Source organism: Pomacea canaliculata, linkage group LG4, assembly GCF_003073045.1.
Source record: "Pomacea canaliculata isolate SZHN2017 linkage group LG4, ASM307304v1, whole genome shotgun sequence".
Taxonomy (NCBI): domain Eukaryota; kingdom Metazoa; phylum Mollusca; class Gastropoda; order Architaenioglossa; family Ampullariidae; genus Pomacea; species Pomacea canaliculata.
In genome coordinates, this window is record NC_037593.1 from 26,631,104 (window position 1) to 26,644,489 (window position 13,386).

General features: G+C 35.2%; 1 protein-coding gene across 1 annotated transcript; it reads left to right on the forward strand.

Annotated features, from left to right (window-relative positions):
• The first annotated feature begins 533 nt into the window (after positions 1-533).
• LOC112562042 (uncharacterized protein CG43867-like) lies at positions 534-13,222 on the forward strand. Its single transcript, XM_025235011.1, has 10 exons — positions 534-732; positions 1,061-1,240; positions 2,560-2,661; positions 2,791-2,901; positions 3,469-3,650; positions 3,813-3,958; positions 4,164-4,209; positions 4,325-4,511; positions 4,742-4,877; positions 5,089-13,222. The coding sequence occupies exons 1-10, from the start codon at positions 693-695 to the stop codon at positions 5,147-5,149; spliced, it is 1,191 nt and encodes a 396-aa protein (XP_025090796.1). The 5' UTR covers positions 534-692; the 3' UTR covers positions 5,150-13,222.
• Positions 13,223-13,386: the final 164 nt, after the last annotated feature.

The following is a 13,386-nucleotide window of genomic DNA, read 5'->3' on the forward strand; positions in this document are numbered from 1 at the left end:
CTGTAAGACCGTTTGTTCAGTGGATTGTTGCAGACTGCTCAGGGCTGTATACAAGTATATACAAGTGTCTCTATAGAGCTTTAATTCCAGCCAAGTCATTATATTGATCTCCACATGGTCCTCTGTTTCACAAAAAAGACACACATTTGTTTTGAATCCCTACAACCAGTGAACTTCCTTTGCTGTAACAGCCATCCAGTGATGTAGTAGATGATGAAAAATATTTTGAGTGCAAAATTTCAAGATCTCTTAACCCTTTTTTCTGCATGCACATAACCCTTTTTCAGGACTATTCCAAAGTTAGCTCCTAATCACCCTAACCACTACGCTGGTAGACCTGTGCCTGTCTCGTACAGCCCCCCCCTGGCTTATGCGAAAACTGCAGTTTTGTTACAACCAGAAACCCAAGGGCCATTATCCTTGTGTTAAGAAATTTAAAAAAAAAAATGAGTTTTAGAGTTTATAGGCATTTTTTGTTTTGTGGGGGATGGGAGGTCCATACTTTTTCATGTCTTGGAAGTAATAATCTGCAGCCTGATTCTTTTACTATTCTAGGAGTGTATGCAGAGAGTTTTCGAAGGTCTAACTGGATCCGTATCGATGATGATGGTAAACTTGAACTTTCCACACTTGACGAGGATTCTAGACAGTCATCCACCAGTTCTCCATTGTTTAGCTTGTCAAGGGATAGCATGGACTACCCAGACACACCTACCTATAGACAAAGCACAGGTGAGAAACTAAGAAAGCAGCTGTGTGTCAAATTTTCAGCATTTAAGCATGCATGCATGACAGAATCATTCAAAGATTTGTGTAGCTTACCTCATGAGCTTCACTTTTAAATGTTTTCTGAGCCAAGCCCATTTCACTTGTTGCAAAATATATGTATATAGAAAGATCCTTGGGATTTGTCTCTTTGTGTTATTGTGTGAGCTGCTTGCTGTTTGTTTGTTTATGAGTGTTCATGCATGTAGGAGAGAAAGAGCATAAGATTTTTGGAATGAAGCACTATGCCAATGATTTATTATCGTTATTGCATTGGGCTTTTTACTCTGTGCAGATGAAGTCTTCCCTGAGTTAAGCCCATCTCACCTTCTTTTGTCGCACAAGCGATCTGAATCAGTCTCAACCACTTTTTCTGAGCAAGAATTCAAACGGGAATACATCACCCGCCGCAAGTGCCTGATACAACGCAAACAGAGCTCCCGTGAATATCACAGGCTGTCAGCTAAAGTGTATGGTAAGCTTGGGCATGCCTATCTTCAGGATAGCATATGCATAAACATTTTGTGATCAATTGTTGTTTGCTATCTGCAATCTCAGACACAAGTTGAAACTGGTGATGAAGAAGATACCTAGATGTCATGATGAAAATAAAATCACATCAATGTAGAGCCTCAGTGTGAAATCTCCTACTAAAATAAAGTTTTATAATACCCTATCCTGCTAGTGAAACCGATAACTGCTGTGTATAAATATGAGTCTGTAAATTACATTTAAAATTTTTAATTCCTTAAATAGAGAGTGAATTTGTGTGCAGATGTATGGTTATGTGACATTCTGAATGAAATCTTAAACAGTTTGCCATGTATGCCCGTCAGCATAAGTAGGGAAAGGCTGCACAGCCAACCAGCAATTTTGTCTCAGCCTCATTATGCTTGCTGATCTGCGCTGATTCTGCACTGTTTATTATGATTTCTTAATGTTTTTATTAGTGGTTAAAAAGGCAGTAAAGGTGGTACATTTCAATAGTCAAGAAAAGCACTTAATTAAAATAACTATCTTTTAAATTTAAACTATTAAATAATAGCAAACAAAATCCAAGGCATTACTCTCACCATGTGCACCCTTTTCCTTATAATCTGCACACTATAGAAGATTCATGAGCAATTTAGAAAACAGCATGAAGGAAGCATTGGCACTGCTACAAGAGATGGCATTTTCCACAGTTTTAAAAAGTACATGTGTATAGAATTGTTTTTACCTTCTGTTATAGTATGTTGACATCTTTGATGCTTAGATATATTGATGTGCAGCGGTTACTTAGGAGAGTGAGTGTGTTGATTCAGGTATGCTGGAAATAGAAATCATTCCCATAAAAATTATGGAAATGGTGTTTCCATCAATGAAATTGGTGTTTCCATCAGTGAAATATTTGTTGTCATAAAATTTTCTGAAATAAGGTACATCTAGATAGTAGATGGGTTTAGACACAACCTTAGTCTGAGGTCATACAGAGCTGATTGTCTGCAGAAAGCATAAAGATGCTGCTTAGTTCCTAATTCTATCGCTAACAGCAAACACAGAGCTTTATGTAGAATATGCTTATTAGTCGTCATGTCCCTTGCTCTAAAAATAATCCTAAGAAATCATAAATGAATTTTAGTTAGAGGTTAGTTTTCTTTTTTTTAATCACATTGCATCTAAAGTGTGTCTTGGCAACCATCCCATTTTCAGTTGTTAATCAAAAATTGCATCTTTGACCTATTAATGTATAATTTAAAGTTTGGGTATAAAAATGACTTCCTGTTGACATAGTTGCTGTCCATTTATTCTTAGATCAAGAAAAGTCAATTGTTCTTGAAAAGCGATCATTTGACAGTGACTATGGACTTCACATCCTCGACAGCCAACCAGCATATATTACAGCAGTTGACCCAGGTAAATGAGCATTCTTATGTGCAGTTTTGTGACTGTGTGTGTGTGTGTGCGCTTGCGCTTGCACGTGTGGGCATATACAAATTGTAAAACTTTGTCTATACTTATAGCAGAATTTTTGTGAATGTGCAGGAAGCCCTGCTGAAAAAGCTGGCATTCAAGTTGGGCAGATAATCGTTGCCATCAATGGCATGAATGTACTGACAGCATCACATGATGCCATAATAAATGCTATGAATTCCAGTAAGTGTGCTGCCATGATTTTACACCATAAATTGAATTTATTACTCCTGTCAGTATGGGAGCTTGAATTGTCTGCTCTTCCTCTTTGTATTGATAGCAAAATAAGAAGCTCATTCGCTAAGGCCTCTGTCCATTAGCTAATGAGGAAAGTCTGCTAGCAGTGTGTTTCATGGTCTTTTTTTACAATATTTACTGAGGTAGCAAGATTTCTGTGGCAGAGAGGATTTATTACCTGATGTATCTGTATTACATAATGTGGGATTTGTATTCTGATGTATCAACATTACTTATTATTATGTGGCTGCTTTTAATGGTGAGATTCGTCATTGACAACTGTATCAATAGAACTCAAACTACCAAACATCTCTGGAACGACTATATCCACATTCATGGTGTTAAGTGCTTGACTTTTCATAGTGAGTGCCTTGTGAAGAACTAATATCTTGTGCAGATTTTGACACAAGTCACTCATGTTTAGAATCATCTAGGTAAAATAACACTGCAGCTTCTTAATTTTGCCCAAGATCGTAGCATGTTCTTACAAGGTTACTGCTTTGCTGTTGTCAGATCCAAAGAGTGTCTGCATTGAAGTTGCTACCAGTGATTTTCTTCCCTCTCGAGACCTACAAGCCTCAGTAGTGGAGGGCTACATGCATAAGCTTGGAGGTTCTTCCTTGATGCGGTTGTGGAAGAAACGCTACTTTGTTCTGCGTCAGGACAGTTGCCTTTATTACTACAAGCATCAGGAAGTAAGCCTTTTAAGGCAGCATTATTTATTCAAAGCAAATGAAAATGCACTGTGGTACTAAAGCTGTTCCATGCAGACTAGTTAAATGGGAATTTGTAAATCAATTTTCTTAATAACTGGATAACTAGATGAAAATATTTTGAGGGTTATTTTCCTTTTCTAGGAGGCAGATCCACTCGGAGCAATTCCTTTGATTGGCTACAGTATTTCTCGGCACCTTGATACAGGCAGGGATTATTGCTTCAAGGCTGAGAAGTATGGGGCTCGTACTTATTACTTCATGACAGAGAGCAGGGATGAAATGACTCAGTAAGCTTTTTGTGACTGTAATTAAGAGTAAAGCTCACACAAGTTGTTGTCATTTTTTTCATCTTCTTCGCCCTTTTTATTGGCTGTTGACTTTTTCTAAATTGTCAGTATGTAATTTAAAAAAAATATTTCGCTTTTATATCTCAGAATATTCCAGGTTGTGCAACTTTGTTCACATCTGTGTGTGTATTTTTCTTTGTTGCAGGTGGGTTATTGCTCTTGTAGATGCAGCTGCTCGATGTAAGAAGCGAGTAAGTTTTCTGCCTTTTATATTTTTTCCTATCCTAGCAAAAAGCAGTGCTTAGAAATGATTATCTGATAAAAAGTTATTCATCTTGTATTCAAGTTGAGTGTCTGTTTTTTCAGAAGGAATCTTTCCTGAGTGTGAGCAGTCATAATGTTGGACTTCCAGCACTTGAAGTCAGAAGGCCTGAATGTTCTGGGTACCTGCAAAAAGTGGGCAATCGCCACAAGACTTGGAGACGTCGATACTGCATCCTTAAAGATGCCTGCCTGTACTATTACAAGAGTATGAATTCTCTCAGTGCACTGGGTAAGTTCTTCATAAGTTGTTTATCCTTGTTGTGTACTGGCTTCTAAATCTATGTATCCATGTAGCTGGTGTATATTTGTAGCCATAGCTGTTGGTTGAAATTATTGAAGGTTACTTGTCTAATTGATTCCAATTCTGACTTCATAGCTCATCTTTCAGGACTTAGAAGATTTCAGCTATGCTTTTGTCATTCTATACTGTAATGTAGTTTATTCATTTTTTTTTCTCAGGAGTGGCTCATCTCCATGGTTACAAGGTTGATGGACAAGTGTCTGTAGGGAAGAAGCATGCATTTGCATTGATCCCTCCTGAAACAAACTTGAGAATTTTCCATTTCAGTGCAGAAAATGATACAGACAGACAGCGGTATGTGCAAATCTTGGGACTAACTTTTCTTCTAGTTGAGAACACTGATTGTGTTGTTTGACAGCATCTTGAAAAAACAAATTTTTATGGTTGTGGCTATGTAAGACTTTGTTGTCCAAATGGGAAAAAAAACACATTAAGGGAAAGAGAATTTCTGGAGTTTTTCATCCATTTCGGATGTAGATTGCATGAATGTATTTTTCTTTTTCAGGTGGGTTGAAGCCATGATACGATCCATTCAGCGGTGGATACAAGTTGACAATACTTGCTAAATCTTCCAACAAATAAATGTAAGGATCATTTAAGAATAGTAAAAGTTATGTTGAACCAAACAAGATCTCAGGAATCCCAGCATAATTCAGGGGGTCTTACCTTGCAGCAAAGTTTATTGTCTTCCTATCAGATCTGAAGGTAGTGGGGATTTCCTGACCAGAAGATCTTCAATGTGGCCACCACAGATAAACATATGTGAAAGTTTATAGTAAATGTGATTGTATAGGGCAAATTTCAGATAGATGTGATTGTGCCAGGGAAATTTCTTAATGTTATGCAAAAGGTGTAAAATATTCCTGGCATTAGCATGAGGACAAATATAGTTTAGACTATAGACACCACCATGTATGTTTTACATGTTGATAACATTTTCAGAAACTTTGGTCATTGTGACACAGCTCACTCTATCTGCTTTAAAGCCCAAAGTTCAGGTTTGAGAAAAGGCCTTTTGGGATGATCTCATCTGAAAGAATCTTTATAATGTTTCATGTGGCCAGCAGTTTAACAGATTTTTTTTAAAGAATTGTCAAAGACTTTGGGGAGTTGGAATAGCATTGGATCAGAGCTCACAAGAGCAATTTTTGTCTACCAAGGTATGGTTGATAGAAATCACCTGATGCTAAACAACACAACAAAATATTGAAAAATGCACAACTATTAATAATTGAAAAAAGAGTTTCTTATGCACAGATCAGTGTCATCAAAGCACTTTCCATATTGAGTAAGTTTTGAAATGCACCTTGATTTTGCCAGAAGGCACTGTGATGGTAATTTCATCAGGATGGCACAATGATTTCATCAGGAGAGCATGGTGATTTAGTCAAATGCTGGTGCAGTTCAGTGAAGGCTGGAAGAACACAGTACTAGTGATGCTGTGTTACTCGTCAGACAGCAATAGGAGGGGAGTGGGTACCTTGGTATCACCAGCACTGCTCCTAATGTTAGTCTGTGCACTGAGTGACATGAAAGGGGGACACAATGGATTGACTGACCCTCAAGTGTGACAGAACAGTACATGTTCCATAGGCCAACCTTGCAGTGATACAAAAACAGTGCTTGCAGGTGACATCACAAGAATGCTTGGGTCAAAAGAATAAAAAATGTCAGAGATGAAAGACTGGAACTAATGCATGTTTGTGAAATAATGTGTTATGCACCCTAGATTTATGGCAAATAAAAGAAGTAATTAAAGTGGTGACAAGTTAATCATTGATTTTCTCTGTTAACGAAGATAAAATTTATATGCATGAATGTAACAAAAGCTAGGCTAATCTTCCTTCCTCAATTCACCAAGTATGTAAGCATTAACTTTGCTGCATATCAAAGTATTGTTGTATACAGATACAACAGTCATACCCTGCTGTGTTCAGCATTGTAACTTGTTTCATAGTTTACCTCCATCGTCTGTGAAAGTTTTCCTGGGACAATTTTTCTATTTAGAAAACTCTGAATTTTTTTGGTCTTATGGAAAAATTGTTTTGTTTTTAGGGATTGGTTGTATTTTACTTCATCTTACACTAACCAGCAAATATGAAGTGAAAGAGTTCCAGGTCTGTTAATGTTTACCGTTATATGGTGAATTATCTTGAATGTCATTGTCTTTACAAGGCACTCATCTGGCAGCTGAAATACACAGACCGTTCCCTGGCCAAAATTACTCTGAGTAGAAATTAATAATAGCATAATAATCTCTGCTTTGTAGAACCATCTCCTTTGGAGAAAAAAAAAATAAGTGAGCAAACATAAGAGAGTAGAAGAAATTGTATAGACGGCATAAATCAAATGCCGTCTTGAAGAATTTTGAGTCATATTTTGCTCTGTTTTTTCAAAGCAGTCATGAAAAGGCAAATAAAAAGTAATAGAGCCAGAATTGTCAATGCCAGTTATCTTCATTGTAGGGGGAAAAATGGGTTGCATTTGCTCTATAGTGCACTACACATATTTGCTATATATTAAATGAAGTGGCTATGCTTTGGATTATGACTATCACATGCAGTGTAACAGTAGAGCTCAGAACTAATATGGTTGCAAGCCATATTTGTAGATGTGTACATTTTCAGTCAAAGAATTTTTTTCTTCTGCATTCCATTTTGAAAAAAAAATGTTTTGATTTCCGTTTAATTTACACAATCTCTTGATTTTTTTAACAGTCTATTTATTTTTACTCTGTGAGTTTAAAAATTAAGCATTTAGAAAGCTTTTAAGTAGTAATGGATACAAAATTAGGGTTGTCATACCACAGTTAAAAGAAAATGTGCCAAAATATGAAAACGACTTTTGTCTTAAACTCTTTCTCATTACAAGTTTTGCAAAGCTTCCTGTACCATATGAATACATCTGTATGATGTGAACAGATGTTCTATTAAACTCTGTTCATCTAAGGACAGTAAAACGAGCAAAGTTCTTTAGTTTGTTTAGTTTTATCTTATTAACTTGCTTTTTTACCCCAAAAAACCTTAATGGAGGCCATTTGTATAAAACTTTCGTGTTCTTTAAGAATTTAAGAAAGATGTTATGGTAAAGATCATTTGATTTTTTTCACTGTTTTTATTTTGAGAACAGTCATTAAAAGAAAAGTGCGTTTATGATTCTCATGTCCATTTCCTCTATATGCGTTAGTCCACTACATGTTCTCATGAAAAAGGTTGGTATTGTTTTGCATACTCAGATAAGTTGAGATGTGAGATTGAGAGTTTGGATAGGTTGCCTTTATATTTGGCGGCAATATTTGTCTTCTGTGTGAAAACAGTAGATGTGAAAATTTACAAGTTTTCTATACTTTAGTTCACGATCTTTGAAGAGGATAAAGATAAAAAGTTACATTTCTTATACAATTGTTTGATGATTAACATCGAATAAGAATGAACATATTTTTTTAATTTTGCACTTGTCCGTTTTCCTGCCAGCTATTTTATTCTGATGTTTCATTTTGCAAACAATATTAATACAGATTGCTATAAACATTCCTAAAGAAACTGGTTGTGGCAAATGAATCCCCATCCCAGAATGCCTTCATTTTTTGTAGTAGTGCTACACATTCCAGTCACCCTGTATATCTACTGCTGACCAAATTTTGGCTGGTAGAAATGAGGCCTCAAAAACTAGCATTTTGGAGGGTTATTTTGGGAGCATCTTTGCCTTTCAATTAAACATTCCAGTTCTTTGCACTGGATTTGTACATGTAGTTATTTTGTACCACTTAAAGGTTGTGAGTGAAAAAAAGATTATTTCTTGACAAGTTTGTCATGGCTTCCTTTTTTTTAAATTTGCGTTGTAATGTTTGTTAGGAGCTGGGAGGCTGTGAACAGGGCTGTGATTCGAAAACAGAGTGAACATGGGGGAATTACATTTTGCCTGACACTCTCAAGAATTTTGATTGACCATTTGCGTTCTTGAAATAGTGGACCAGTAGGTTTGTAGCTGACTTCTTGTTGACTTGTTTACTTGTTTACTTGCTGTTGATAATGTTACTTCATTTGGAAGGAAGAAGTGATTGTTGTTGTTGATGTTCTTACGTTTACAAATTACTATTTCAAATATTTCCTGAAGTAATTATAATTTTGTAAGTTTTGTTTTCAGCTTTGTTTTTGTGGATCATCTTGGTCAAAAGAGAGATATTCTTATTATTGTTGTTGTTGTTGATACTATGCTGCTGTAGAAGATAAATGCTTTAGAAGATGAATTTGTTTATTTGCCAAGGGACGTTACACTTGGAATTTGGTTTGATGATGGCCACAAGTTACTTGACAAACACCAATCACACTCACATCCACACAGAATATTAGTTTTACAAATGTTATCTTTCAGTGATGACAATCAGGAGTACTTCTGTTCAGATAAATAATTTACATATACTGTTTGTACCATAAGTTCTTAAGACATTAAGCATTCTTGCATGAACTTCCCAGTGTTTTAGAGACAAGCACAGACTTTTGACAAAGTGAAGTGTCATTGTGAAAAATGTGCTATGCCTAGGTTGTTTTAAGTGCTTGACAAATGAAAGCTTATTTAAGTATGAAATAATTCTGAGAACATTACAACTTGACTCCAGATAAAATTCTCTCATGTCTGGCATATATAGGGTTTGTCAAAATTATGTTAACATTAAATGGTACAAACCATTTATTCATAAAACCTACATCATATGTGTAGGATGGTTTCAACCAATTCACCATCAATGTTTTTTTGAATCAGTGAGCAACTGCACCACTTCAAGCCCATACACACATTTTGCAGGAAATAATTCCACAGTTTGTATTAGTGTTAACATAATTTTGACTAAGCCTGTATAAAACTGAAACTGTACATATAAAATGGAGTTTATATTTTGAAGTTAAGTAAACCTTCAGTAAAATCATAAGAACAAATTATATAACTATGTCAAGATGTGCATTTGTTACAAATTGGTGTAATGTTAATATATTAGAAGAGAGCATTTTATAACCTGCTCCAGTCTGCTTGTCAAAGTGATCTCAGCTATTTTTCTAATTGTTCATTCTGCACCCTGACAAATGTGACAATTTTTTTTTATGTGCATACTATTTTGAGCCAGAAAAATCAACAGATGTATAATTGGTTTGCACACTTTAAGCCTTTTGGCATATACTCAAGCATATTATCATTAACATTCACCAATGGTATTATATTTTATCATTGTCATTGCCACCACGAGTGATGCTTAGCAAAGCAATTCAGATATTTATATTTTAACTTGTCAATTCAACATTGTCTGTAAATTTCTCGATTTAATGTTAGCTGACTAATGACTTTGCCAATTTATTTGCTCATTCATGTGTTGACCATCCTTTTGAACACACTAAACAGTTCATCTGTCAGATTTTGTTATCTAGTTTAAATGACAGATTTAAGCAGAAGGCTTTCAGCAGTTCTCAGAAAAAAAGACAGGCTGTTTTGAAAGATCTTATTGCAAAATCAAAATGTTTTGATGATTGTAATGGGGATGAACCTGTAACGTGTATTTCCTTGTGTGAATGCAAGCTGAATGTGCTGTGCACAAAAGACTAGAAATGTACTGACAGTTAACCACTCAAGAAACATTAATGTTAATGAACCAGTTATAAATACTATGGTAAACATGAGTGGACATGTCTATTTACAGAGGCCACCCAGATATTTTTAAAAGTATCAACATGATGTGCATGCATGAAACAGAGCTGCTGACCGTGGGAAATAAATGCTAGTTTTGATTGATTCTTTAACCAATTTATGTGACACAAACATTCATGTATAGAGAACTTTTCTCCCCTCCAGTGTAATGTACTACCCATTTGTATTGTCAGCTAATGTTGTCATGTCAAGACTATCTTTTAGAGAAGTCAAATGGTTATTCTTGTCAACCTCCAGAGTTTATTCAGAAGTGTTATTTTGTGTGTTGTATTCTCACTTGTTTGATGTGCAAGAGTGCAACTGTTTTTTTCATATTTGAGGAAGTGTATTAACTTTATGTTGCATTATTAAGAGCATAATGTTAGTACATTTAAGATTTGTTTGCAATACTGTTGCAGTGTTTAGTAGCTTATGAGTGTGTGTGTATATTTAATCCATGTATAGAATGATGTGCAATCAGTATTATTAGGAACTGGAAAAATGGAAGAGAGAAAACATATTTGCACAATTGTTTACATTTTGTTTTTGCATATGAACAAATTTTTCTTTTAAATATAACCGATGCCATGAAAAGTGTTGTGAATGTTTGACTTAAACATCTCGTTTTCAGTTAGGAGCACCTTCTGTTATTGTAGAGGGAATACTAGCTACCAGCATCACAGTCATTTGCTATTCAGTAGTGAATATGTTTGTATATGGAGATTTTAGGATGAGTTCTGCTGTAAAATAACATTTCATTTTGAACAGAAAATATTACGTTGATGTAAAATGAAGGGGTATGAATTTTCATATCCAGTCATAAAGAAACATACATAAAAGCTTAATGAAAAGTATGTTTATTTAGAAATTTTTTTTCTGGGGCATGAAGCTTGCCTTGTTTTTGATACCCAAAGCAAACATACTTCTCAGATTTGTTTTACTGCTGTAGAACAAGATCTGACTTAATTAATTTAATTTAAGCACTTGTAACGCGCAGTATTTTGGCTGAGATAGGTTACACTCTCTGTGCTGACCAGTAATGATAAAAGGAAGACAATGGAAGTTTAGACACAAATAGGCACACTGAACAGATGCAGTGAATTCAGTCATGCCATTACACGGGATCTTTGATAAGGTCAATAAAATTCTGCATCCAAAAATATCTGAAAGTTATTATGACATTTGTATGGAAGCTCATCTCTCAATCTTCAATCCTTTGGCCCAACTTTCACAGATAAAAATATCGTTCCATCAACACAAGATCATTTTAAGCTGAGCTTCCTGGGGATACATGCTGTCAGTTATTGCAGACTGGCCTGTACTGCATGTAACTCTTGTTGTGGTAGCTCAACATCAAATCTTTCTGAAGCAGCTGTAGGAAGGTAATCAGAGTTTGAAGTCGACACAGCTGATGTGTAGATCTAAATCTAATGATGGCGCAGATATGATAGTAGAAATAAAATGCCCCAGGAAAAGACGAGAAGTGGTGCAGACGCAGAAATCCTCACAGGAACGTAGCAAATATCCTAACAGATGTACTGATGAACATTAAACACGAAACTTCACGCAGATCAACTGGTAAATATGCAAGTAGCCAGTTATGCAAAGAGACATCAGTCTCCTTCCTCAAATCTTGCAATTTGCCTTCCTCAAGAACATTTTGTGGTTCTCCACCTCTCAGATTTTAAGCTAATGAATGTTTTCTGCTTAGGATGACTTTTGCTTTTATTTCTAAGGATTGGATCCATTTTTACTGGAAACAAGCACGACTCAAACTGGTATTATGAGATAGGTGGTGTGTAATTATTTTGTGCATTTTGTTAGAATGAAGACTAACCACACAATCCATTCTTTTCTTGGTGTTCTTATGTCTGGATTGTTGCCACACATGGATTTTGCAGTTCTTTTGCTGCCCCTTCAGACTTAATGAGGACTGTACTAGTAATAGTAATTAATATTGCAGCTAACTTCTGTTGTACGTGTTCTTAGCTTCATCTTGACAGCGACTACAGTCCATAATAACTTGCCTTCTTAAGCATGATCACACCACAGATTGTGCTCTCTAGAATCTTTTTTAACTCTCATCAAAGCTGTAATCACCTGCACACACTATTCATGATGAAAGTGAATTCTGTTGGGTTTTCTCAGGATGATTAACAACAGCCAGATTTTTTTTGTTTCACCTGTTCTACTTCAGTGTCTTGTGTCTGGGACAGAGTATACTTAATTCGTATTAGTTCAGAGACCTTTTATATATTTATATACACACACGTACATAAAACCGTTTTTTGGAATTGGCAGAACCCACTAAACAAATACAATTCGCTTGTTACTAACAGTTATCCACACATTCCACTGTTTATATATATATATCTTTTTTTTCAAAGGTGGCCTTTTTCTTCATACTAATATTTAATGTTTGTAAAAATGGCAAACATGATCATGATTTCCTTGAGTTTTGTTATTATTTTTGGACTGGTTGTGGGAATTTTTCTGTTTTTGATTTTTTGTCCTAGAAACAAGCTTATAAAGATCCAAGTAGAAACTGTTTTTTCCAGGAATACAGTGATAGCAAATTTTTATTTTTGGTAAACATTCAGTGGATTTGAAGATACATGATTTTGTTGCTTGGTCTGTGATTTTCGTTTAATGTTGTTTCATTGTTATTAATGTTTAATGTTTCAAGTTGTTAACAAAATTGTTTCAGATTTTCAAAGTGTAGATTTTTGGCACATACAGTTGATTAAGGGTTTATGCTAAATGTGTTGTACTTGTCAGTAAACTGTCTTGTGAATGCTGTAGTTGAATATGAAAAATGTTAAACTTTTCTGTTAACATACAAATACTTTCTTTTTTAAATTGATTTGCTATTGGTGAGATGGATTAAAAGTAACCAGTACTGTAATTTGTTGTCCTGTTGACCTTGAATTACTTGTCCGTGTTAATTAAAAATCCTTAAAATTTGAGGAATGATTTTAGTTCTTTGTGTTACGTAGCATCTATGGTAGGAATAACCGGATCAATAGCAGTAGTGAATGTAGTGGAAACAATTCTTCATGGTGGTGGGAGGAACATTTTTAAAACCCCACAGATCTTTATTGAATGGCTTTGTTTTTAAACCAACAATAGT

Excerpts from the sequence above, each read along its gene's own strand:
- LOC112562042 (XM_025235011.1), top strand. The coding sequence starts at position 693 with ATGGACTACCCAGACACACCTACCTATAGACAAAGCACAG. Across the intron at positions 1,241-2,559 it reads GCTGTCAGCTAAAGTGTATG|ATCAAGAAAAGTCAATTGTT; the intron begins GTAAGCTTGGGC and ends ATTTATTCTTAG. Across the intron at positions 3,959-4,163 it reads AGCAGGGATGAAATGACTCA|GTGGGTTATTGCTCTTGTAG; the intron begins GTAAGCTTTTTG and ends TCTTTGTTGCAG.